Source organism: Micropterus salmoides, unplaced genomic scaffold (assembly GCF_014851395.1).
Source record: "Micropterus salmoides isolate LMB-PRFRI ecotype aquatic unplaced genomic scaffold, ASM1485139v1 Ms_hic_scaffold_4, whole genome shotgun sequence".
Classification (NCBI taxonomy): domain Eukaryota; kingdom Metazoa; phylum Chordata; class Actinopteri; order Centrarchiformes; family Centrarchidae; genus Micropterus; species Micropterus salmoides.
In genome coordinates, this window is record NW_024043372.1 from 28,628,974 (window position 1) to 28,652,479 (window position 23,506).

Sequence of the window (23,506 nt, forward strand, 5' to 3'; positions counted from 1 at the left end):
TGTAAGGTATCAATCACAAACTAGAAGCATAACCAATTCTAAATAAATATGTTTATTTGTAGTAAAACCACAGTACAACATCATGATAACTCAGATTTAGAATGTCAATTAAATGTAAGACATTAAAAAGGTCAAGACCAAACAGGTGAATATCAAGTGACTCATTTTTGTTTTTCACTCCCCATTTTCTTCCTTGTCAGCAAATGAAGAAAATATCCTCCAGTATTTGGCTTTCTTCCAGGTCCTGCTGGGTATACTGAGGACACAACCTAGCAGGGGTAGGCAGGGATCTGCCACTGGTTTGGGGCCAGCGAGAGCAGACCTACATTGGGACGTTTTGGGTCTTCGAGCAAACGGCTTGCTTAGCTCAGGTGCAGAGACAGGAGTAAAGATATCCAATAATTCAACCACAGAAAAGTCCAACCTGAAAAAACAAGTAAAACTTTGGGGAGGTTTTTGTTGTTTGATTAAATTCAGTTTGTTTTATCCACATGTGACCACTGCTTCTTTCAAAGGTTGCATTGCTACATTTATAATCCAGAAGCCAGCGGACACCTGTAGACAGGCAATGTTGTAAATGAGTATCCTCGTGCTGTTTGATTGTACACAAAGGCCGCCAGTTACAAGCGTGCACTTTATGTTAAGCAGACAAGACCAAAGTCTAATTGAGGCCTGATGCTTTGACAATATAAAAGCAAATCTCTCTTCGACGTGTTAACAAAATCTTTCTTACTGAAGTCTACTGAACCCTAGCAGGCAGCGTTAACAAGTCAAAACCACTGGGGCGTCCCAGCTGAAAAACAGTTTCTTGCAGGTGTGAGAGAAAAAAAAAAAAAAAAAAAAAAGAGGAGGGATAGAAAACCCAGTGCTTTCTCCCCTGGAATAGAAATGAGGGAATGTGCAGTGAAATAAATAAACCAAAACGGGGGAGATTAAGCTAATAGAGATTCAATCCCTCAGTCTGGCTGGCTTGATAAATTATTCAGTGTATACACAGTCGAACGACGGCCATTCCAGATACAAAACATGAATTCTTTAAAGCACGCTCCACTGATGTTGCTAACATAATTCTCTGCTCGTTTAAAGCTGCATCGATTTGCATCGCGCGGCTCCGCACACAGCTCTCCCAGGTAAGGGCGATCTTTGGCGTGTACTTGTTGATATGCGTGTGGGTGGTCAGCAGACAGACACACTGGTGGAACTTCCAATCAGGGCTCATTTGTGTTCCTCCACACGTAACTATAGGCCTTGATATGTCGCGTTTTCACACTAACTTGAGGCAGCATATGCCAGTAGCTGAAAAGCTCTGAAAGGTTATATTTTGCTTTAGCAACATGAACTAATGTATGCATGTTTGAGCATGAGGGAGAGAAAGCGAATGAGGGTTAAGTCGGCTGAGGGATGATAACTGATGAAAAAAAGAGAGTGAGGCTCAAGTAAGTAAATCTGTCTTCCTCATTTGGTCTGCCTGTCAACAGCAAAGGAGAAAGGGAGAGAGAGCATGAGCGACAGTGCGTGTGCATGTGTGCCTGCTTGTAAGAGAGACTGGAAGTGAGCGCAGCTTTGTGGATAGAGAGGAAGGCAGAAAGGGAATGTGGGGGAGGGACTTTGGCTGGGTGCCTTCTCTCGAAATGTGAGAATTTGCATTTTTATTTGTTGATTTATTTAACGGACAGAGCTCTCAAACAGCCATCCATCAACAAACGACATGTTGGTAATGAATAATGCATCACTTACCGGCGGTCACAATCTATAACAAGGGGAGTGTGGGGGGTAGGGGTACAGTTGGGGCAGCAATGAAGGGAATGGTAGTGGGTAAGGTGAGGAGGGGGGACGGTGGCACAGATATTGCATGAGGGATAGAGAGAATGCCGATGGATTTTGTGAGGGGGCAACAATGAACTTCATTTCTTGGCTCCAGTTTGTGTGAGGTAAAGTTGTGAGTTGCTGCTCGATATTAAAATCCCCCAAGGGAGTCCTGGAAAATCTATTTTACTGCTACGTTCATGCAGAGAAATGCATGGACAACAGTAGAAGGAACATGAGCTTCTGTCATTGTTAAAAAAGAAAAGCTTTGGCCTGGGATGTTGGGTCATTTTGACAGCATCTAGAGACGCTGCATTCCCAACATTAAAGCACTGTTAAATACTTCTCAATCTTCAGTGCCTGTCAGCAGAACAGAAAGAAGCCTTAGGGAGTAAAACATAACTGCAGAAAGTTGATTCTGACAACACTGTATTGATATGACGCTCTTCAGTGACAAATAAAATTCTTTTTATCTATAAGCCTTTGTGTAAAAATCAAAAAGGTCTTCTAACTACTCTGAAACAGTGGTTAAGTACTCTGCCTTCAAATACTTTCTAAGTCCTTTGAACATATATCGAACTGTAGAATTCTCAGTGTAATAAAAACCACTGGGCCTCATTCTCCCAGTGCTCCAATACCATTTGTTTCCTTTCCAGCAGCAAAACTCCTCTGCCTATGCTCCCCACCACCTTCTTCCCCACTCGTAACTTTCACTGCTTATTTGGCTCCTCTCTTTCATTAAAGATAGCCGTCTCGCCCCGGCGCCCCTTTTCATTTGCAGTCCAAACAGTAAGATAAAAAACCTATAATGGCCACTGCGTATATCCCGCATGTCAATTTCCCAACCAATCAATAGCAAGCGGGCAATGGATGGAAGGATGGAGATGAGATGGGCGGGGTGTGCTGGAACTGTCTCGTTAGTAACTAGCACAGGATTCGTGAAAGGATTAAGAAGGTCACTTAATGTTAACCCCAGCTTGGTTTTGCAATTTGCACATCAAGATTGAATTGGTTAAGACTCGATGGTCACACGTTATTACCAAGTAAAAAGGGGAGTTCAGGTGACATGCCAAATCATACAGTACGATAGCTTTTTCTTTACTAAAGGAAGCTGCTTCATCATGATAGCCACTACAGTGTTTTTTGTATTATATATTACACATTGGCAGCAGTTCATGCTTATACAACTTTTTCCTAAAAAATAGCTACAACCCTGATATCATTGCTAACAAAAGTCAAGGAGCTCGGAGAAGGGCACTGGTTGCTGTTAATCTTTTCCAAACTGATCTAAAATGATCTAAGAACCAAAACATACAGATTTGGCTTCATCTCATTCACTGCAATGTATTTAGTTTATCCTTTGTCACTATTTTTATGCACAGATGTTTTGGACACTAGCTGAGAAAAAGACATGTCTAATCCAAAATCAGTGGATTATCAAAGGATTATAATTATCTGAAGAGATGCACATGAAAACATATGTTAACCACAAAAGGCATCTGAGAGACAGACTTCCTCATTACTGGTAGTAAAATAAAGTCCAACTAGTTTTTAATAGGCTTTGGAGGTGTAAATGGATGGTAATAAGATCAGATAGCCCGGGTCCCCTGCTGGAGCTAATGGGCATCTGCTAGAGCTCACAGTTCAACTTAGACCATGCACTGCTTTGTTTAAGAGTTACTTATCAGAAGTTTTAAACTTTGAGCTGTTTTGAAGAATTATTATTGTTTACGATAAGTGGGAGTACGCTGCCTTAAAGATACTGTATCTCCTATAAACCACCTCTTTTACAAAACATTATGAAACACGCAACACAAAGAAGACATACACACAGTCAAGTTAATTACCATTCTGTGTAAGGGTGTCAGAAAAAAAGCAATGAATGCACTTTCCTTTTTAGGAAATTCTGATGCCTGCAGTCAGTGATTCATTGCTGACGTCCAAACCCCTCTCCCTTCTTACGTCTTTCTCACCATTTCTATCCATCTCAACCTGCTCTAACTTTCCTCGCTTCCCATTTCTCACTTTATCCGATGCTCTTACCGCTCACTCACCCTCAAACACACTTTTAACATCTCTCCTTCACTCTTGCTTTCTGTCTCATTACTGTGGCAGAGAGGGAAGGGAGGCCAGTGTGTGCATCCAGAAGTCTGTTCAATTACACCTGCTGCAGGGTCCCTGCTAGGCCGACTAATGGAACGCAGCATGTCTCCTGACAGGCTGGCCACAGCACTAGCTAGCCCAGTAAAAAGCTTCATTTAGCTTCTCACAGCTCGAGAAGTTAGCTAGACTAAGAAAAGACATAATTTAGCCTCTAACACCACAACGAGTGCAAGCCCAGGCAAAGTGTCAAGATTAAAATTTTATACTATGTCCTGTATTTATGTGTTTCAACATCATTAACATTTCTTGACAACCAGAGGAAAAAACATCAATTGCCTTAAAGAGGTCATAGAGAACAAATAAAATACTGCAGCCCAACAGCCAGCAAAATCCCACAGAAAAATAAAAAATAAATAAAAACACTCCTTTAGCAGAGAAGCCCCACTCACTCCTGAAGAAAGCCCTATTTGGAATTTCAAATAAGCACAGAGAAAAGATCCGTACATTTTTGATACTGCATCCTTCAAGTGTTTAACTGTGCTGTTTTTCCATTGTTGTTCAATGAGCAATCTACTCTTTTTGGCTCAGATTAATTTAACTACACATGCTGTTCTTCTGAGAACTAAGTCTACTAGGTTAGCTAATACTTCCATGTTTCCTGTAGTCCTGCTGTTTATCCAGCATAATAAATAGCACAGCAATGCTTAATTTACCTAAAAAAATATTAAAATAAATGGTAAATCTTTATTAAATGCTTCAGCGATGTCCAGTAAAAATGTGTTACCTGGCCTCAGGGGTCTTTTGCATCACAGACACTGAGGTGGGCCTACTCAAGCTTGCAGCAGACTTAGCAGGAGATGTGGCCATGTCCTTTCTGGACCCCTCTAAGGCCTCTGTTGAGTAATGCAAGACAACAGTTCAATAAATCATGCTATACAGCTCTTTATCAAAGTTTTACATACATCTGAATGTACTAACTAGAATAAACACTATTTGAAGAAAATCAAATTGTTGACAGGCTTGAGTATGATGTTTTATGTTCCTCTACGAGTACACTAGCAAGTACAAGCTTACCATTGCCGTTGTTCAGAAGAGCAGGTATGGTTTGTGAGCGTTTTTCATGCATGCTTTGTCCTGCAGGAAGAACTTCTGCTTCTTCACATACACTGTAGACCACAGACACCATATGCTAAGATTGCTTTCGTGAGTGTGTGACTTGAATATATATTTGTGTATGTATATGTGTAGTTGACATGAAGTGTCTGTCTACCAGTCGGTCTATTTGGTTTACCTGGAGGATAAATCTTGGTGGGAGGGACCCTCAGGCTGTCGATCTCCGTTTCTAGTGTTTGAGCTGCTGAGATCAGATTGAGTAGCTTGTTGAAACCTAAACAGGAGGATAAAAGGAAAATGCACTGAGGTTCTGCCAGCACAGGGACACAAGAAAACAAAAAGGGACAAACATTGATAGGTAGTTACTTCTTGAATATCTGTCTAGCTAGTATCTATAAGAAGTCATTATCAACTGCCAAATGTTAGCTAGCAATGTTACCAGATATGATTCATTTCTCTTTGGCTTCTGTATTATACCTGCTGTAATCCAGACGCGACTGGCGTAACTGCTGATTCTGTCTGTTGAGCCTCTCCTCCTGCTCAGCCAGCCGTGCCTGCAGCCTCTCTCTCTCCATCTCCAACTGCATCTTCTGCAGCAGTAGCTGGTGCCTCTTCTCCTCCCAGTCCTCGTGACCCAGCAGAGGCCTGGTCAGGGCTTCCTTGGCCTCTGAGCCAACGGCATTCCCACTGTGGAGCCTGGATGTAAGTACACATTTCCATTTGCTTAATATTTTAACATTGTTCTTGTGTCTTGAAAAAAAAAAAAAGTTGATTAAAACTACAGGAAAGTAATGTTATCATGGAGGATGATACATCATAACTGGATAGAGTTCTACATTACCTTTGGAGCTCATGTTGGTTAAAGGTCTCAAGACGTGAGCCATTATCACTTCTCCATTGCTGTGTTCCATAGCCAGTGTCTTTACCACAGTGCTCACATCTGTGGGAGGACTCTGAGAGCTGCTCCCTGCACTCACTTTTCTGATTCTTCTGCTGTTTGATCAGCCCATTAACTGGACTGAATTCAGCATCACAGGAAGAAGAGGCGGGGTTTCTACAGGTTTGTACTGCTCCTCTTTCTCCAACACCACTCCTGTGCACTTGAGGCTGCCCTGCTCGAGTAGCAGCAAGGCAGAGGTACGAGCCATCATAGAGTGAGCCATTAGCTCTGCTAGTAGAGGTTCTGCTGGGGGCTTCCTCACTACTGAGCACCTGGACAGAGAACAAAGAGGACAATTAATGCTTTTTGACCAATTTAGGAAGCCTCTGAAAAATTCAAGTATTTCAGCCAAAAACGTTAGACTGCTCCATAAAACCCAATATGGAGCTGGGCTACAAATTGAGTCACTAACCAGCCTAATTTACTCATGTTGCAATGTGCAAGTAAAAGCTTCCCCCATGTGCTTGCAGCTTGTGGAGCTGCTCCACAAGACCTCACGAATCACTTGCCCTTTGTGTTGGTTACCTCAACCTGAATCATCGTTTTAGTTTAGTCTACTTTCTTACATATTATGCCTGTAACTACAGGGATTGTGTTTAGGACCGAGAGCGCTGCCAAAACGCGGATGACGTACACAGCAGTGCTGTGCCTGAGCACATCCTGTGTAGACACTGACAGAGGACTCAAGCTGCTGCTGCTGCTGCTCCGAGAACATGCTGCTTTCACCACGCAGCTTGTATAGACATGGTGTTAGAGTAGAGCTGGCTATTACAGCAGTACAAATGCAAATCATCCTTCAAAACTGTAAGTTGGACAGTGGCCACACAATTTAGAGGACAATTTTCAACTGAGTATTACTGGCAGGTAAGCCAAGGTCAGTAACATTATGAGATAAACATAAGGAGGAAAGCCCATCTTATAGTTGACTGGGGGAAGAGAATGTGACTAATTTGCTGAGGGTCAGAGAGCAGGCAAACACACATTATTCAGAGCCACCGCGGGACAATGAGGTTGGCCAAGTCATCTATTCTTACAGAGGCTGAAGCCAGAGAGGCGTCTTCGTTCCTGAAGTGTCACCTTGAGAGAGTTTTCTCCATGCTGTAGTTATATTGAACTAGTGACTGAAGTGGACTTCTATAGTGATTTTCTATGAATTATTATGGCACTTGACCATGGGACAATAGTGCTGCTGCTTGCGTTTCCACTGGATAGGAGCAGGCCCATCATGCCACAGTGGATGGGACACACACACATGTATTTAGAACCTAACACACACTCTCCCATACCATACCTTGCTGTGGGCTGGTGCCTGGCTGAGCTGAGCAATGGACTGGTTAAGTTTTGCCTGCTGCTGAGAAAGGTATTGTTGGTAGAGCCCAAGCAGCTCCTGGCACTCTCTGTACTGCTGCTGCAGGCCTGGCGGACCAAGGGTTAAGTAACTAACACAGTTAAACAACAAGTAAACTGGACACAACAGAACAGAACGTAGAACATTAAAGCAGCTGAGAAAAAGTAGACTGGGGGTCTCATGAAACTGTGTGGCTGAAAGAGATGCAGACTTACTATTTTGAAAAGGAAATTGCTTTACAAAGTAAAGATTAAATCTATACGAACTAAGTTATGCCAACATAACTTCTAAAAGTAAAATCATATGTGGCTCTAATAGGAAGGTTACTTTGCTAAAAAAAAAAGACAGAGCTGGATTTCAATTGACAATGTGAATTAGACCCTTGTTTCTGCAATCAATTACACATTGGACCAGAAAAGTAGAGAGAACGGTGAAGTTGAAAACAGAAGGGGAGAAGAGGCCAGCAAAATCAAAGTTGTTGTTGTGGCACAGAGCTTTCACCATCTGGGTCGGGCCAAGCTGTGTTGAGCTGAGCTGGGCAGTGCCGCGCCAGGCTATCTGCCAGACAGAGAGCTGGCAGACACAAGAAAACTAATCTGGAGCGGAACCACTGCTGCGCCTCAGGAGCCCACTAATGACAGTGGCAGCACCACACCACACCAGCACATACAAAGATAATGAGCATGAGAATGGAGAGACTACACACAGACACACACACACACACACACACACACACATTCAATAATCAACTTCGCTCTGACTCTGTCTAGTACACACAAACACAGTGAGACATGAGAGCACAAATTCCCCACCTGCACTGTAAACAGCCCACACGCAAACACTACAATAAAGCGGTAAAGTAGTGCACACACTCCGAACCTAAGATGACCTTAAAGTGTGTCCCTCCAGGCTTTTCATGATGGTGGCCCTACTCCCCCAGCTGATGAGTTTTCCAGCATCTGTTTGAAAAATAAAGAAGCAGCCCCCCACTAAAAGAGAAAATCAAAGTTCAAAGTAAAGTCTTATTGAAGGAATGGTTGGCGGAACACTCCATAACAAAACACTTTGGTTGTTAGAAGACTTCAATCAGACTGCGGAAATGAAACAGAGGGAAAGAGAAGAGAGCGGGGACGACTTTGAATTGAGGACCAGACACCAGACAAATGCAATGCAGCAGCTTCCACATAACACTGGGAAAATGAGAGGAAACCCTCCATCTAACTAAGGCTCCTCTACTGCTGCACTGATAATGTCCATGGAAGTAGTTCTGCGTGGAAAGCTTAAGGACATCGCAAGGACATCACATCATGTAAACCTGTGATGGTAGGTCTACTTATGCAGTATGAATAAGGGTCCTGAAGGGGAGATACTGAATATCTTTAAACAGATACACTTTTCCTCAGTCCAAGATAGAGAGTTTTGTGTTATGTCAAAAATTCAATTCAAAAATTCATGCCGTTCATATTTCACCTGATTCGCACCATTTCCACATGATTTCTCATGCCTAAACAAATGTAACCTAATAGACAGAAATACACAGTACAGAACACTGGAACACAAATCGAGTTTGGTGGGTACCCACAAACCGAAACACACACATAAAGTCCATCTGTGATATCGTACCAACAGGGAAGCATTCTAGCGCCCAGTGACATAAATGAAGGTAGCGTGTGTTAATGTGTTGACAGACGGACGCAGTCACTGGACAGCGAGCGCTAGGTAATCTGAACTGAGTGGAGCGACACTGATAAGATTCCACCTCTCTGCCCGTCGCCACGCTAAACGTGCTATCTTCACAGCCTTGGACATCAGCCAATGGGGGCCAAGCAATCAGCAAGCCCCTAGTTTACATCAGAGCTGCAAAGTGCCAACAATGACTTACTCCTCCCCCCTGCTCCAAAAATACTCAGAATCAAGGGCTTGGGCTGAAGAGGCTTCAGACAGGGCCTGTCAAAATGATTCACTTCCCTGTCAGGCCGAGGCTCAAATGAAATAATGAAATCCACTTCAAGGTGGAACAAATTTGCACAGGAGGGGGGAATATTTTAAAGCCTGCTTTAGCACACTGTGCCAAATAGATTGAGCCTGAGCAGGAATGTGAGAGAAACGGGGCGGAGACCGATGAGTATGAATGTGTTTGTAAGGAAGCAATGACGGGGAATTAATAGAAGAAGACAGTTTACATAACTGCTTCAGTACTACTGAAGCTGGAGAAGAGACATGAGTGCAAGTCACCCAATAAACCAAATAAGTAACTCCCCACGTCAGCTAACAATGATTTTAAATTATTTTAACATTCCAAGAGCAAACGTACAGCCAACCAACAAGTGTATTCTCAGCCATTTTCTTTGCTATGATCACAAATACCAGTTTTACAGGCACAAACTAAGTTGCGTCTTGCTGAATCATTACACAAAGACATCTGTACAAATAATCTGTCTATGGAATATGTCAACTGCACACCTACCAGGCATAAACTCACAATTCACAAACCCAACAATTCACACAATACATAGTAAAGGTGTGCCAACAACAACCCCATTCAATTTTGAGTCTTTTAGCAAACATTCAATGCATTATGCATTATTAATTTCTCACTGAGCCCACTATTAGTTCAGTTTGATTTTATTATATTCAATTAAGCATTTAAACTGATTCAGTCAACAATTATATGGAATTTACACCAAGGCAGCAGTTTACAGTTTGTAAATGTATTTACAAGGCTAAACTTTAGCTTCAAACGCAATCTCGTCATTGATACAGACTTTCATTCTGCAGATTGGAGGGCTTGCATATATTTCTTAGCTGTGTCAATAGTAGTTAGGTGGACCTTCAATAAAAAACGGAATTTAGTTTAATTTGATTTTTGACACCTCTAATAAATCGAGCAGACCTTACACAGCACATGGCTTCAACCGCATCACTCCTTCCTAGAATAAAAGGAGAGATCCAAAACACCTAGACCAAATCCTAACAATGTCCACAGAGCTTGACATCAAGAAATATTAGAGGCTTAATCTGCCAGAAAACAAAGAGCTAAGAATTCTCCTAAATCTTCTAATGCACACTTACCACAAAAAGCACACTTGATAATGCCAGATTTCCACATTGTAAATGTCATCCATCCAAAACTTGAGAGGCTTTAAAAGGCTTTAGCTCTGGCAAACCTCTATCACAACATGTAGTAGTTGTCAATGACATATCCTAACAGGGCTGTTTTTCTCCTCTCTTCATGGCCTCAAGATTCTCTCAAATTGTTTCAACTCAATAAATGGCATTAGCTGTAGCACCTGCTGTGCCTTGTCCTGGATACAACAGCTAGAACGTTGCACCGTGTTAGTAACGCCACCTTGACTTCTGCCCATGCCAACATGCCTTGAAGTACAAAAGGCATCCTTCGTATCTGAAACACAAATACAGTCCTTGTGTGCCAGTCAGTTTCAAATGTCAGCTGAACCCCCCAAATATCAAGGGTACTTTTTCCCTCTCATCCTATGTGGCTTGGGGCTAAGGTATAGCCCAACATTCTTTATACCCCTAACAACACTGACTCTTGGTTAGATAAGATAAGCTGAGGCGTAATGGAATTAGACTTGACAAGACTCTCATTCTGTGTGTTTGCCTTTGGTGTCTCCTTAACCTTTCCGAGAAGTGCCGGAACCTTCTGCCTGAGAGGAGCCTTCATGACTCTTGCACGCACTTTAGAGACTACGTTATCCCCCCTGAGGTGCTTGGATCCGAACACTTTTTCCTCTCAAATACCTTTTTAATGGAGTTTAGAAGTTTGGTGTAAATGCCAAGTCTCCGAGCCAAAGTGCCTTTAATTGAGTTGTGCTTTCCTAATTTTCCCCGCTGCCGTTGCCAACCGTGCAATTTACCAGCTGGGTCAATTACTCTTCATATTTCGCAGTGTTGTTAACCTAAATTGACTGCTGGCCAGGCTTTTGTTTGACCTGAGCAGAATTGTTATGATGACAGTAGGTGGCTTGTGGGGTTCAATAAACAACTCACTATCACTCTAGCTAACCTCATGCTAGACAATCATGAATCTGTTCGTGACCCACCAGGTCTCACTTTGCATGAAGGAACTTAGAGATATTCTACAGTTAACATTAAACATTCAAGGAGGGTTACAAAAAACACACAGTGGTGAAAGCATACGGTGTAGTTAGCTGTAGTCTTCTCATATCAAAATTCATCTTTGGATGATAAGATGATTTAGATGGTTTGGGCCATGGCTCCAACCATGAAATTGATTCTGTACACAACAGCGGATAATGTAGAAGCATTTGCAAAAGACAACTGCAGCAGGCATCACATCATTTAAATGAATCTGCTCTATTTTTCTGTCTTTTGTAACAAATTGAAGGGTGTTAGCCAAACATCACATGGCTTTACCTAAGACAACACTGCCCCCTGCAGACTTTCTTAAGAAAGAGCACAGAGCAAAGGAACCATAGAGACAGCAATAAATAATTTGAGTAACTTTAAGTACAGTTTACATGGAAAGCTGGGCAAAAAGGTTTTCTTCTAACCAAATAATACAGTGGATGATTTTACTGATTAGTGCCCCCTTTAAGGTAAATTTAAACTTGGGGTTTATGTTCCATGTCATACCTTTTTGCACCAATTTTTATTAAATATTTGAAACTGCATCACCATACTCTACTGTTGCACTATAAGTACAATTTCAAAGCAGGGTGCTAAGTGCATCTTATTGAGGAATTTTAGCATCCCTTATAAAAACCTCTTGGTAACAGTTACCAACTGATAAAACCATCAAGGGACCTCAAAAGTGCACCACATCTTGCAGTAGCGTAGTGTTCCAGTGCCAAACTTTTTTGATTGTGGGCCATATACAGAAAGTTATTAGAAGTCACAGGCCAAATTGCGTCTTTTCAGTTTCGCCATGTTTAATCAACAAAGGTAAATGTTTTCAGACTAGTAATCCATCATTGTAGGTCAAGTATTTGTTAAAACTGGCAACACCTCTAAGATGACAGCGACATCTAGTGTTTAAACTAGGACATGCAATGTAAATACAGTGCAATTTTAGAAATAAGCTCAAGCCATATTCTAGTTTATTTTGCTATTTTGCATGCTGTTGTTTGGTCCCTGCTGTTTAATACTATTAAACATAGCCAATACTACTCAAAGCAACTAATGAAGAGCACCAGGGATTTAAACCACTGTGGGGCAAGTGTATTTATTCACCGCTCTACTATGACCCAGTAATGCTATTTGCCACAGCACATTAAATACCCTACTGTTTCATTAAAAAAACAAATACTGCAAATGACCTCATAAGACAGTCTAACTCACTGCTATGTTTTTGTTTGTTCATTTATTTTGAAAGGATACTCTCTCTTTCCTGTGCTATGACCAGGTTCTGTTCCTCCAGCTGCTGGATCTTGCACTCAAAATTTTCCTGTTCATCTTTGAGGCGTTGCACTGACTCCTCTTTCTCCTCATTCACTCTGGAGAACAGGGAATAACAGCGTTACAAAGGATAGGTGGTCTACATTATGTTTTCCAAGAGGGATAAAAGTTTCATATGAACTTTAACACTGACATACAGATCAGTGGCATATACTGCTGGCTACCTGGCTAGTTCTTCGATGAGGTTTGCAATCCGGCGCTTATCTTCAGGACAGAGATCCTTCAAACAGACCTGGCTCTTAGCTCTGCTAGTCTCAGAGATTACCTGTGCAAAGAATGTTTAGCAAGTATCAGAAGATATTAACAGAAGCTAATAACAAAATAGCTTGTTTTTGGATTATCCATATTCAATAATTTCATTTTATATCCATGGAGGAAAGAGAAAAATAGCCCACATAAAACAATGGTTTACCTGTATTGCGGGGTGAAAAGTATCAGACGGTGGAGAGAGGGTGTGCTCTGTAGCACTGTGATGGACTGACACTTTTTCCTTGGTATAAATCCCAGAGCACTCACTTCGTAAGTGGCGGTGTTTCTTGCCACCTTTCTTTAGTGTGGTCTCATTGCAGTCAGAGCTACTTCTAGCTCGCACCTTGGTACCTCTTTTACTGGATGTACTGGTGCTGCCTGGTGCCAAATTAAAAGGAGTCTGAGTCGTCACATCACCTTCCACCCCTGAGACAGTTTGTGGGAAGACAAAATAAGATGATGCCATGTGCACATGAGTTAAGTTACATACAATCGCTCCCACTGTGTTCAGAAATTGTCCAAATAATGTAAGTGAGACTCACCGGGAACAAACACCAAGGGCTGTTCCTCATCTGACACTATGTGAAAAAAAGGCAAAGAGAAGACAGAGACTTAATTACCTTTCAGTCAAACTAGCTATCTAACGCTAACGGTTAAAACAATAACGTTACTTCACTCTCTTCCTATTCTTGGGCAACAAACTCTTGCAGTCACGTAAGTTAGCTCGGTATTTACTGCAGGTGGCCTAAGTTATGTATTAGTTACGTTGAGCTCAGTTAGTTAGCATTAGGAAACCTAACATGGTTGACTGATAGTGACAGCAAGCATTAATCATTTTACCACCGAGTTTCAATATAAAATAGATACATTCACGTTACTTAAAATAGTTTATGTTAACGTTAAATTAACAATACGTGAGCTAGCTGACTAACTTAATGCTGAACTTAGCTCTCACTTCCTCAGAAACACTAACTTTGCAGCATTAACACATAAGTAACATCTGTGAGACTCTTTCGAAAAAGTTTGTAACTTATTTTAAGACATGTATGAATGGGTAATGGGCAAGGAATATAATGTAGTTTAACAAAAGTAAGCATACCGCCATTCATCCAAAATATCCCACAGTGTCCACTTCTTTTTGCTGCTGCCGCCGCCATGTTGAAACAACCGCCACCACCATAGAGCCAAGCGTTGCTAGGTAATTGCGGTCCCGCCTTTCTTTTACAACTGAGTCGCCAATTGGCTAGTCTGGGAGAGGGAGGCTTTCTATTGGCTTAAATATGTGTCAATTGTGCGCTAAAGCTGTACTTGCCGTTTCCTGTGTGTGTTGCCAATCTGAGAGAGGTGATCTATACAGGAGAGATAGCTGCAGAGGATGCTCCCTGGGTTTTGTACAAACTTGTGATTGCGACCTTCCAAATGGAAGAGACAAAAGAAAGCTTGGCATTTAAAGGTGTTGCTGAGAGACTGACGCTTGGTATTACTCGAATACTCGGTGTGTATCATGTTTTTTTTGCACTGAAACTAGCAACTAACGTCAACGTTCAGGTTAGCTAGCAAACATATTGATGTCCTACTGGGCAGTTAATGCAGTCTATGAATTTGTCCCTGTTGTCCTAGAGAACATGCCTGGTGTGGTCGATGTGCGTTTTGCAGAGAGGGAGCCTGCAGAGAAGAGGAGCCTGCTCTCATGGGAACAGGTGAAAGATGGACACCTTAAATACATCAAGATTGGTCTGGTTGTACATTGTTGTCATATGACCCTGCTGTATTTCTTCATTAGAAAAACGCGTGTATTTTGCCAGAGGACCTGCGAGATTTCTATCTGACAACTGATGGATTTACACTAACCTGGAGCGTTAAACTAGACAGTAGGTGACCTCATTAGTTTCATGTTCTGTCTGTAATTAAACTATTCTCACAAAAGTCTTAATTTGTTCAAAATTGGGTGGTGATGGCGCAGTAGATAAGATGCATGCCTTTGGTGTGGGAGACTGGGGTTCAACTCCCCACCAATGTGTCCCTGAGCAAGACACTTAACCCCTAGTTGCTCCAGAGGCGTGCGACCTCTGACATGTATAGCAGTTGTAAGTAAATGAATACATATAAATTAAAGGCTGCTATTTAGATTATATGATACAGGTAAATGCAAACGGCTCTATTTTTTTTTTTTTTTTTTTTTTTTGTGTGTGTCTTTCAGATGAGTGTGTTCCCTTAGGATGCATGATGATTAACAGTGTGGCCAGGCTGTGCCCACTCCTCCAACCATTATCATTATTCTCTCTACCCAATGCACCCTCACTTGCAGACCTGGACTGGGAGGAGAGCAACACAGAAAGTGGTAAACCTCTCCTGTCAGATCCTCATGTGGGCTTATCTCAACAATTACAGCATGTCAAGTTTGATTAAGTCTGTTTACATGCTTAGAAAGCAGGCTAATGAATGAAATGTTGATTGGAAAGTAAATATTTATACAAGATTGATTAACGCTATCTGCCAGGAACGGGTCATGCTCCTGCTGCACCCCATTTTGATTCCCGAAGCCGCTTCTTCGAACTGGATTCCTGTGGTGGGAATGGAAAAGTGTGCCTAGTCTACAAAAACTGCACTCCAGGTGTTCTGTTGGTATTCACAAATTAGCCTTTTCATAATTTCTATAAACAGCAATGTTAAACTAAAAAAAGTTAGTGTTGGTCTTTATACTTTCCAGGTGTCGTGGCCCAGCAGAGTGAAGTCTGGTTCCTTGACCGCTCGCTGTGCTGGCATTTTATGACAACTACCTTTACCTCCTACTACCGATTGATGATCACCCACTTGGGTCTGCCTGAGTGGCAGTATGCCTTCACCCCATATGGCCCCAGCCCCCAGGCCAAGGTGTGTGGGGGGGGTTTTCTTCAGTTTTTCAGAATGTACCAGACAGTGTCGAGTTAAAATTTATTAATTTGTGTTGTAGACTTTGTAATATTATTAACAACACTTAAAGGCACTTAGGTTACTTTTTTCATTCTGTTCCCTTTACAATATACTACAGTGTTGATGCTGAATGTAACACTTTAACAAGAAGACACAACACTCGAGTTTTTAGACGCTTACACAAAGCATGAAACTGGTTGTATTTTATTTTTTTTATTTAACGTCTGAAACAGGATATTTGCAGACTAGTCCTTTTAGTCCTTGCCCACTTTTTTTTTTTTTTTTTTTTACTTTACACATTGAGTGCCAGATGTTCCTGGGAATTCAGATTACAGAAAGAAAGAAAGTAGTAGGATTTTTGCAATTTCTCTACCTCCTGTTCTCTCTACAGCAGTGGGCATCGCTCTACCAGCCACTGATTTTCAACAATGAGCTCTGCTCAGCTGATCCTGCTGGAGATTCCTCTCTCAACAAGCTGGATCCTACAAGGGCCTTCAAAGGCAAAGCCAAGGTACCCGTCCCCAAAAAGAAGCAGTCGACACAGTGCAGCTTAGGGAACACTGCCAAGATCCATGGCAATACAGGAAAAAACACTGGGCCAAAGCGATGAACGTTCCCGTCCAAGGAAAAATATTTCAACCAACTTCACTGTCTACAACCAACATGACTTAGAGGAGAAGTCTGCAATCCTGTGAGAACCAAATCCAAATCTAAGTTTGGTATCCTGCATGTCTAAATAGATGCATAACAGGGTTTTACTTGGCCCAACACAAGACTAAAGTGGTTCCAGCTGGTGGAAGCAATGTGCCCCCCCCAACCACCCACCCACCGCATTAGGCTTTCCAGCTAATTGCATCACCAATAGCTTTATTATTCCAGGACTCATTTAACAGTGTTCACTAGTGAAACAAAGTGGTAAAATTAATTTAAAGCAGCCAATTCATAAAATGTGATCATGTGCTTTTGACATAGCACAGATAATACTGACATGTAGTAATAAATTGTACCACTGCTGTGACCAGTAAGGCTTGTTAACACTGTATATATTTATAACTGTAGTTATTGTCTCTAGGCCTGATTTGCCACTGTACAAATAACTCCATAAAATTGAAGGAAACAGAAAGAATAAACATAATACTGTGTAGGTTTCAGTAAAAGTGCTCGTATGACGGAAGACTGATAACATGATTCTGCTGAAAAAAATCCATCACATTACTCAATGAAAATGTTTGAGCCGCAATAATGAGTATCCATTATCAGGGAAAATAAGTCCTTCCCAAAGAATATGGAGTCAAATAGATCTGATGAATCATTCTTTATGAACTATCTGATAGCCATCACCCACTGGAATTACATATCATCAACCTAGGATTTTTTTCTTTTCCAAGGAATGATTCAAAACATCATACTCACGTTTTTAAGTCGATTGGCGCGTCCAGCTGGTCACTACCCGGTCCAAAGTCAGGCGGGTTCCTCTCTCGTTTTGCGAGGCGGACTTCCCTGCCGGTAAATGTTGCCTGTGGTTTGGACTCGGGCATGATCAGTGGAGCATCCAATCCCATTCTCGTCTCCAAAAATGACATTTTTCCTTCCCAAAAAATACGGAGTCAACTAGATGTGATGAATCATTCTTTATGTAATATGGCCACGGAGAGGAAGCACGGTTTCTCTCCCGAACTCAGCATTTCCTCTTCTTAAATACAAACAAGTCCAAAACCCAACAGCCAACATTAACTGCCAAGACAAAAGGTAGACAAGGGAAACAAATGGCAGATCACATCTAGAGTATTGGTATACACTCAAAGGCTCTTCTTGGGCTGACAAAAGAATGCAAATGTATGTGGCATCAGAGATGTCTCTCTATCTCTTGATTGGTCTATGTTAAAACGCTCACCTACATGTCAGCAGATGTTTATTATAAGTCAGAAAAACCCTTTGATTAGTACTCACTGTTTAGCCAAAAAACCCTGTGGCCAGTGCTTATTTCTCAAAGTGAGTTGCAGTGAATCCCAAAATCAGCAACCTATAATTTATTTTTTCACACCATGGAAACTGCTGTACGTACTCAACAGCCACCTCAGAGCTTGGGAAGCAAACGTTACCACACTTAAGAGTGCATGCAAATCTGATGCATGAAATGTTACATGTTACATTATCAAAGACTGGCATTAAACCAACAAGCTAGGCTTCAGTAATCTAAGGCAGTGGTTCTCAATCTTTATCACATCAAGGACCCTAAACTGACACAAATTAGACCACGGACCACCATTTGATAAGATTTTGTCCCAGGGTCCCCCATCTGAAAGGATTTTTGCTTTTAGATGATTATTACAGAAAGTTTATGAAATCCATGACCGAAATAGTCATACATTCTGTCACTGTGTTACTTATGGATGGAATTAAAACAAAAATAAATAATTCCCCTTTTTGCTGGTGACCCCCTGTAACCCACTCAAGAACCCCTGGGGGTCCCCAGACCCACTTTGAGAAGCACTGATCTAAGTTACTCGCTGGCTATCGCATCACTGCTGTGCCTCACTGACGCTGTGTTTCTCTGCAAACTTCACGAGCATAAACATTTTCAAACCTAGTGATTTTTATATTATCACCTGATATCTGTTCTGGTGATTCCATATCAATGAACGGACGCGAGGAGGTTGCCAGTATTTTGCAGAGACAATATCCATTTAAAATATCCATATAGGGCTCTTAATACTGCTGAGCAGACTTAGTAAACATTTATGATTAAGTATTTGGTTTAAGTACTTTGGTTATCAAGACACATTTATATTATACATTTTAGCTTTAGGCTGCTGTGCACTGGATTGTTGGGGAGATGAACATTTGGTTGTGCTTCTGCCCCTTCAAGCTTTAAGGAGCCATCTTCCTATTTTATTTCTTAGAGTTTATAGATAATATTATTGAGAGATATGTATGTATGTATGCATGTATGCATGCATAGGAACAATAAGTCAGATGCCAGCATCACCTTTCAAAATATCTAATAATGTATATTTTATATGTGTTGCCGTCAATCACAAGGACAGAAACTCTAGGTCTATTTTTTTAAACCCTTCATCATGGAATGTTTCAACTATAGATATCCACATAGCTTTACAAGGGATACACTGTACATAGTTGGGGGTCTCAGACACATACATTAGCACAGATGTTGTCCTGTTTCCCCAGAGGGGTAGTCGTCTCCTCCACCAACTCCTCTCCCTGTTCAGAGAAGAGAGAGTGGTGCATTTCCACCAAGGCTTTGTAGAGACCCGCACCCAATAGTCCTCCAATGGGAGGGGCAACTAGGGGCACCCACCACCACCCATTTCCAGACCTGCACAGATAAAGACAGATAACTGTGAGCTGCTAAAAAAGTAGAGGGGTAGATGGAAAAAACACTTTTGCATAAATGTTTAAATTGGCATTCTTCCATTTGCAATATGATAAACAACTAGTAATACCCTCTTAAAATGTGTGGAAGAACTACACAGGTCATTTAGTAATTAACAGATGTTTTGCCTTTGACTGACCCTAGTTAAGGTGACATGTAGCAACAGCAAATCCTCCCCTAAAAGCCAATACATCGTTGCTGTGTACCTGAACACATCAACCCCCCAGCCTGCTATGGCAGTGAAGACCCTGGGTGCGATGTCTCTGGTGGGGTTGATAGCATAGCCGCTGTTGCTGCCTAGAGAAATGCCAATGAGCAGCACCAGGAGACCCACTGCGACAGGCTCGCTGCCCGCTGCGGCCGGTTTGTTCTTCTGGTCGGACAGAGCCATCAGGCACAGCAGCAGCATAGCTGTGCCGATCACCTGGCCCACACAAACACAGCACAAACATCACATGGAAACAATTGTCAAGATAGCTCTGCGTAAAACTACACAACAGAGAAAATGGTCAATGCAGAATGTGTCAGTTGGTGGTGATTTGTACAACCCCAATTCCAATGAAGTTGGGACATTCTGTAAAACGTAAATACAAACGATATAATGATTTGCAAATCCTTTTCAACCTATGTTCAATTGAATACACCACAAAGACAAGATATTTAATGTTCAAACTGATAAACTTTATTGTTTTTAGCAAATATTCACTGACTTTGAATTTGATGCCTGCAACACGTTCCAAAAAAGCTGGGACAGGGGCATGTTTACCACTGTGTTGCATCACCTTTCCTTTTAACAACACTCAATAAGCGTTTGGGAACTGAGGACACTCATTGGTGCAGCTTCTTTCCCATTCTTGCTTGATGTACAACTTCCGTTGGTCAACAGTCCGGGGTCTCCGTTGTCGTATTTTCGCTTCATAATGCGCCACACATTTTCAATGGGAGACAGGTCTGGACTGCAGGCAGGCCAGTCTAGTATCCACACTCATTTAATATGAAGCCATGCTGTTGTAACACATGCAGAATGTGGCTTGGCATTGTCTTGCTGAAATAAACAGGGACGTCCCTGAAAAAGACGTTGCTTGGATGGCAGCATATGTTGCTCCAAAACCTGTATGTACCTTTCAGCATTAATGGTGTCTTCACAGATGTGCAAGTTAACCATGTCATGGGCACTAACACACCCCCATACCATCACAGATGCTGGCTTTTGAACTTTGCGCTGACAACAATCCGGATGGTCCTTTTCCTCTTTGGCCCAGAAGACACAACGTCCATAATTTACAAAAACAATTTGAAATGTGGACTCGTCAGACCACAGCACACTTTTCCACTTTGCTTCAGTCCATCTCAGATGAGCTCGGGCCCAGAGAAGCCGGCAGTGTTTCTGGGTGTTGTTGATATATGGCTTTCGCTTTGCATGGTAGGGTTTTAACTTGCACTTGTTGATGTAGTGACAAACTGTGTTAACTGACAATGGTTTTCTGAAGTGTTCCTGAGCCCATGTGGTAATATCCTGAACACATTGATGTCAGTTTTTAATGCAGTGCTGAGGGATCGAAGGTCACAGGCATTCAATGTTGGTCCTTGCAGCTTTCCCAGTCTTTTGTTGCCCTTGTCCCAGCTTTTTTGGAACATGTTGCGGGCATCATATTCAAAGTGAGTCAATATTTGCAAAAAACAATAAAGTTTATCAGTTTGAAAATTAAATATCTTGTCTTTGTAGTGTATTAAATTGAATATAGGTTGAAAAGGATTTGCAAATGAATGTATTCTGGTTTTATTTAGGTTTTATACAACGTCCCAACTTCATTGGAATTGGGGTTGTAGCTGAGATCCTTCAATCCGGCTTCATAGCTACCTGGTCAATGAATCCAGCCAGCAAGGAGAGGTACGGTGCAGGATAGGTGGCAAAGATACCAGCAGTGGCCTTTACACCGGTTACAGTCAGGTTTCCTCCACAAAAGTCATATATGGCTTCTGCATATGGAAACAATATTGACAAGACAGATATTCTTATGTATGACAATAAAAATACAGCAATGATATAAGGGCAAGGAGAAGTAAATGTATACAATTCTATAACAATACAGGTGTTGAGTGTGCCCTCACCATAATAGACAGCATAGATTGTCCCCGCTGCCAGAAATGACCCCAATAGCTGTGCAAAAACATACAGAGGCAGCATCTTCCACGCAAGGCGGCCAAACGCGCACATCGTGAGTGTCACTGCTGCATTCATATGAGCCCCTGATAGAGCATGAGATATATGTCAGATCATTTGCGATGACTGAAGGATTCTTAATGGTAGGGTTTACAAGAGTCAGCTCTTGTACCTGAGACCTTCCCTCCAACATGAACCCCCATAGCAACACTGAGTCCAAAACCCAGGTTGATGCTGAGATACTCTCCGAATGCTCCCTGTCCTGTCACTACCTGGGCCACAGACCCCAGGCCAAACACCTGGACACAGAGAGAAGCAATCATGCACAGGTCACAGACAATGATTAAAGAGAAGCTCCTAGACAGTCTTATTAAGTGAAATCATTCCAGCAATCAGGATATGTAAACTAGCAACCACAATAAAAAGATGGTCATTCAGTTAACAGATTTGTGCCAATGAAGTCAGTCTATCAGCCAGAGTGTAAGTGAAGTATGACTGTTCAAAGTAAGCTGACGCTGAAAAACCACAGCCATTCATTCAGGAAACAGGAAGCATGGTTCTTCCTACAAAAGTCATTTTAGGTTAAGAGCAAGTTTGGTTTCCCAAGAACAAGCCCAGTAAGTTTAAGTCTTTATACAAAATACAAAATGCCTGTGCATGCGTTCAGTGTGCTTGTATGTGTGTGTGTTTCTTCCAGGGTCTAAGTATAGGGTTTATTGTAACAGCTGACAGATACCATGTGACTTTTGCCACTGTCTCCATGTGGCCCACTGCCTGACCATTCCTCTGGTAACACAGGATTTCCTGGTTCACCCACTTGAACCCACCAATCCCCACCCATAACCCCTGCCATGTGATTGTGGAACGTGCTTGTGTCTGTATTTAGGAGAGGGGACCTGTTATCAGGGTCAAGAACATAACATTAATAATTAATGGCATATGGTTGTTACAGATAAGCACGCCCCAATGTTCAAAACAGACTGAAGAGCTCATAACGAAAAGGTGAAATTGTCTCCAAAATGATGGATATTATTTATGGCATTTTCAATTCACACATTATTACAAGTGCTATGACAGAATATCATGCTTTAGACATTTTCTGTAATAAATGTTTTCTTACCATCATGACATATGTGCAAAGGGATTCAGCAAATCCCACACGAACATATTCATTCTTTAGCCAAACTTTGGGTTTAGTTATGATAACTCCTTTCCGCTGAGAGACCCCGAGTTCTACTGACTCCACCAAGTCCTTCATTTCTTCTTCTCTTCTTTATCCCCTTTTCTTTAGTTTAAGTTTATTTTCAAAGTTTAGCAAAAATAAAGATCAAGTGTAGATTTTCTTGAATAATTCATGAGGTGCCTCCCATGTCACACAGTAGTCCATAAACAAGTCTCTTTCTGGCTATTTCTCTCCTCTTTCCTCCGCCTCTTCTAACTGACCTTCTTGCCTGCTTCCCTTACTTTCTCTTTGTGTGTGTGTCCCTCTCTCTCTCTGTGTCACACATATTGACCCAACCCCTCCTCCTGGTTCAAACACACAGTCAGACCCATCCCCCAACAGCGCTGCATTATCTGAGGATACTTTGCAATGAGGAAAAGTATCTGCTCTGCTTATTGAAATGTTGAATTACCCCTTATAATTGTCAAAAAAATGGTAAGACATGAAATTTAATTCAACTGTTTCTCTTTGTGAATTCACATCTGTAATGAAGGGCTTTTACACATTACTGTATATATTTTATCTCCAAGGGCACAACAAAAATATTAATAATTTAGGCGGTTTTCATTAAATTAAAAAATGTCTCTTTTATAATTTACCAGAGAAAGAATTGGATCACTGTTTACATACTACCTAATCACTGCTTTGATTTACTGTATAAAAATGCTTCAATTTCATTTGCTCGGGGTCTGCTCTATGGAGTCATGGGCGTACCATAAAAAAGAATAAACCTGAGAAAGGATGAAAAAACATGTGGAAATATAAAGAGGTATGAATTAAACACTAAATGTAGAACTATAAAGACAATTAAAATG

General features: G+C 41.6%; 2 protein-coding genes across 3 annotated transcripts; one reads left to right on the forward strand and one right to left on the reverse strand.

The window, feature by feature from the left end:
• Positions 1–33: 33 nt before the first annotated feature.
• aqp7 (aquaporin 7) lies at positions 34–22,933 on the reverse strand. 2 transcript variants are annotated; one of them, XM_038696327.1, is made up of 12 exons: positions 14,098–14,419; positions 13,541–13,576; positions 13,162–13,424; positions 12,914–13,014; positions 12,672–12,787; positions 7,254–7,378; positions 5,864–6,234; positions 5,500–5,718; positions 5,201–5,296; positions 4,984–5,075; positions 4,694–4,802; positions 34–424 (listed from the first exon to the last, which is right to left on the reverse strand). In XM_038696327.1, the coding sequence occupies exons 1-12, from the start codon at positions 14,153–14,155 to the stop codon at positions 175–177; spliced, it is 1,836 nt and encodes a 611-aa protein (XP_038552255.1). In that variant the 5' UTR covers positions 14,156–14,419; the 3' UTR covers positions 34–174. The 2 variants fall into 2 exon arrangements, with proteins under 2 accessions (XP_038552255.1, XP_038552256.1); XM_038696328.1 differs by lacking the exons at positions 34–424; positions 4,694–4,802; positions 4,984–5,075; ... (5 more) ...; positions 12,914–13,014; positions 14,098–14,419 and adding exons at positions 19,071–19,248; positions 19,512–19,729; positions 21,167–21,285; ... (1 more) ...; positions 21,642–21,768; positions 22,590–22,933 and having other exon boundaries at positions 13,262–13,424.
• tpgs2 (tubulin polyglutamylase complex subunit 2) lies at positions 14,418–17,082 on the forward strand. Its single transcript, XM_038696335.1, has 7 exons — positions 14,418–14,493; positions 14,619–14,698; positions 14,782–14,869; positions 15,199–15,339; positions 15,499–15,612; positions 15,709–15,872; positions 16,303–17,082. Exons 1-7 carry the CDS (start codon positions 14,418–14,420, stop codon positions 16,519–16,521), a joined length of 882 nt encoding a protein of 293 aa, XP_038552263.1. The 3' UTR covers positions 16,522–17,082.
• Positions 22,934–23,506: the final 573 nt, after the last annotated feature.

What these genes read in the sequence shown, in the direction of transcription:
- aqp7 (XM_038696327.1), bottom strand. Translation starts at nt 14,155, where the DNA reads ATGGCGGCGGCAGCAGCAAAAAGAAGTGGACACTGTGGGATATTTTGG. An exon ending in CACCAAGATTTATCCTCCAG is followed by an intron (nt 5,076 to 5,200) that starts GTAAACCAAATA and finishes TGTGGTCTACAG; the next exon opens with TGTATGTGAAGAAGCAGAAG. An exon ending in TCTTCTGAACAACGGCAATG is followed by an intron (nt 4,803 to 4,983) that starts GTAAGCTTGTAC and finishes ATTACTCAACAG; the next exon opens with AGGCCTTAGAGGGGTCCAGA.
- tpgs2 (XM_038696335.1), top strand. Translation starts at nt 14,418, where the DNA reads ATGGAAGAGACAAAAGAAAGCTTGGCATTTAAAGGTGTTGCTGAGAGA. An exon ending in GGAGAGCAACACAGAAAGTG is followed by an intron (nt 15,340 to 15,498) that starts GTAAACCTCTCC and finishes GCTATCTGCCAG; the next exon opens with GAACGGGTCATGCTCCTGCT. An exon ending in CTACAAAAACTGCACTCCAG is followed by an intron (nt 15,613 to 15,708) that starts GTGTTCTGTTGG and finishes TATACTTTCCAG; the next exon opens with GTGTCGTGGCCCAGCAGAGT.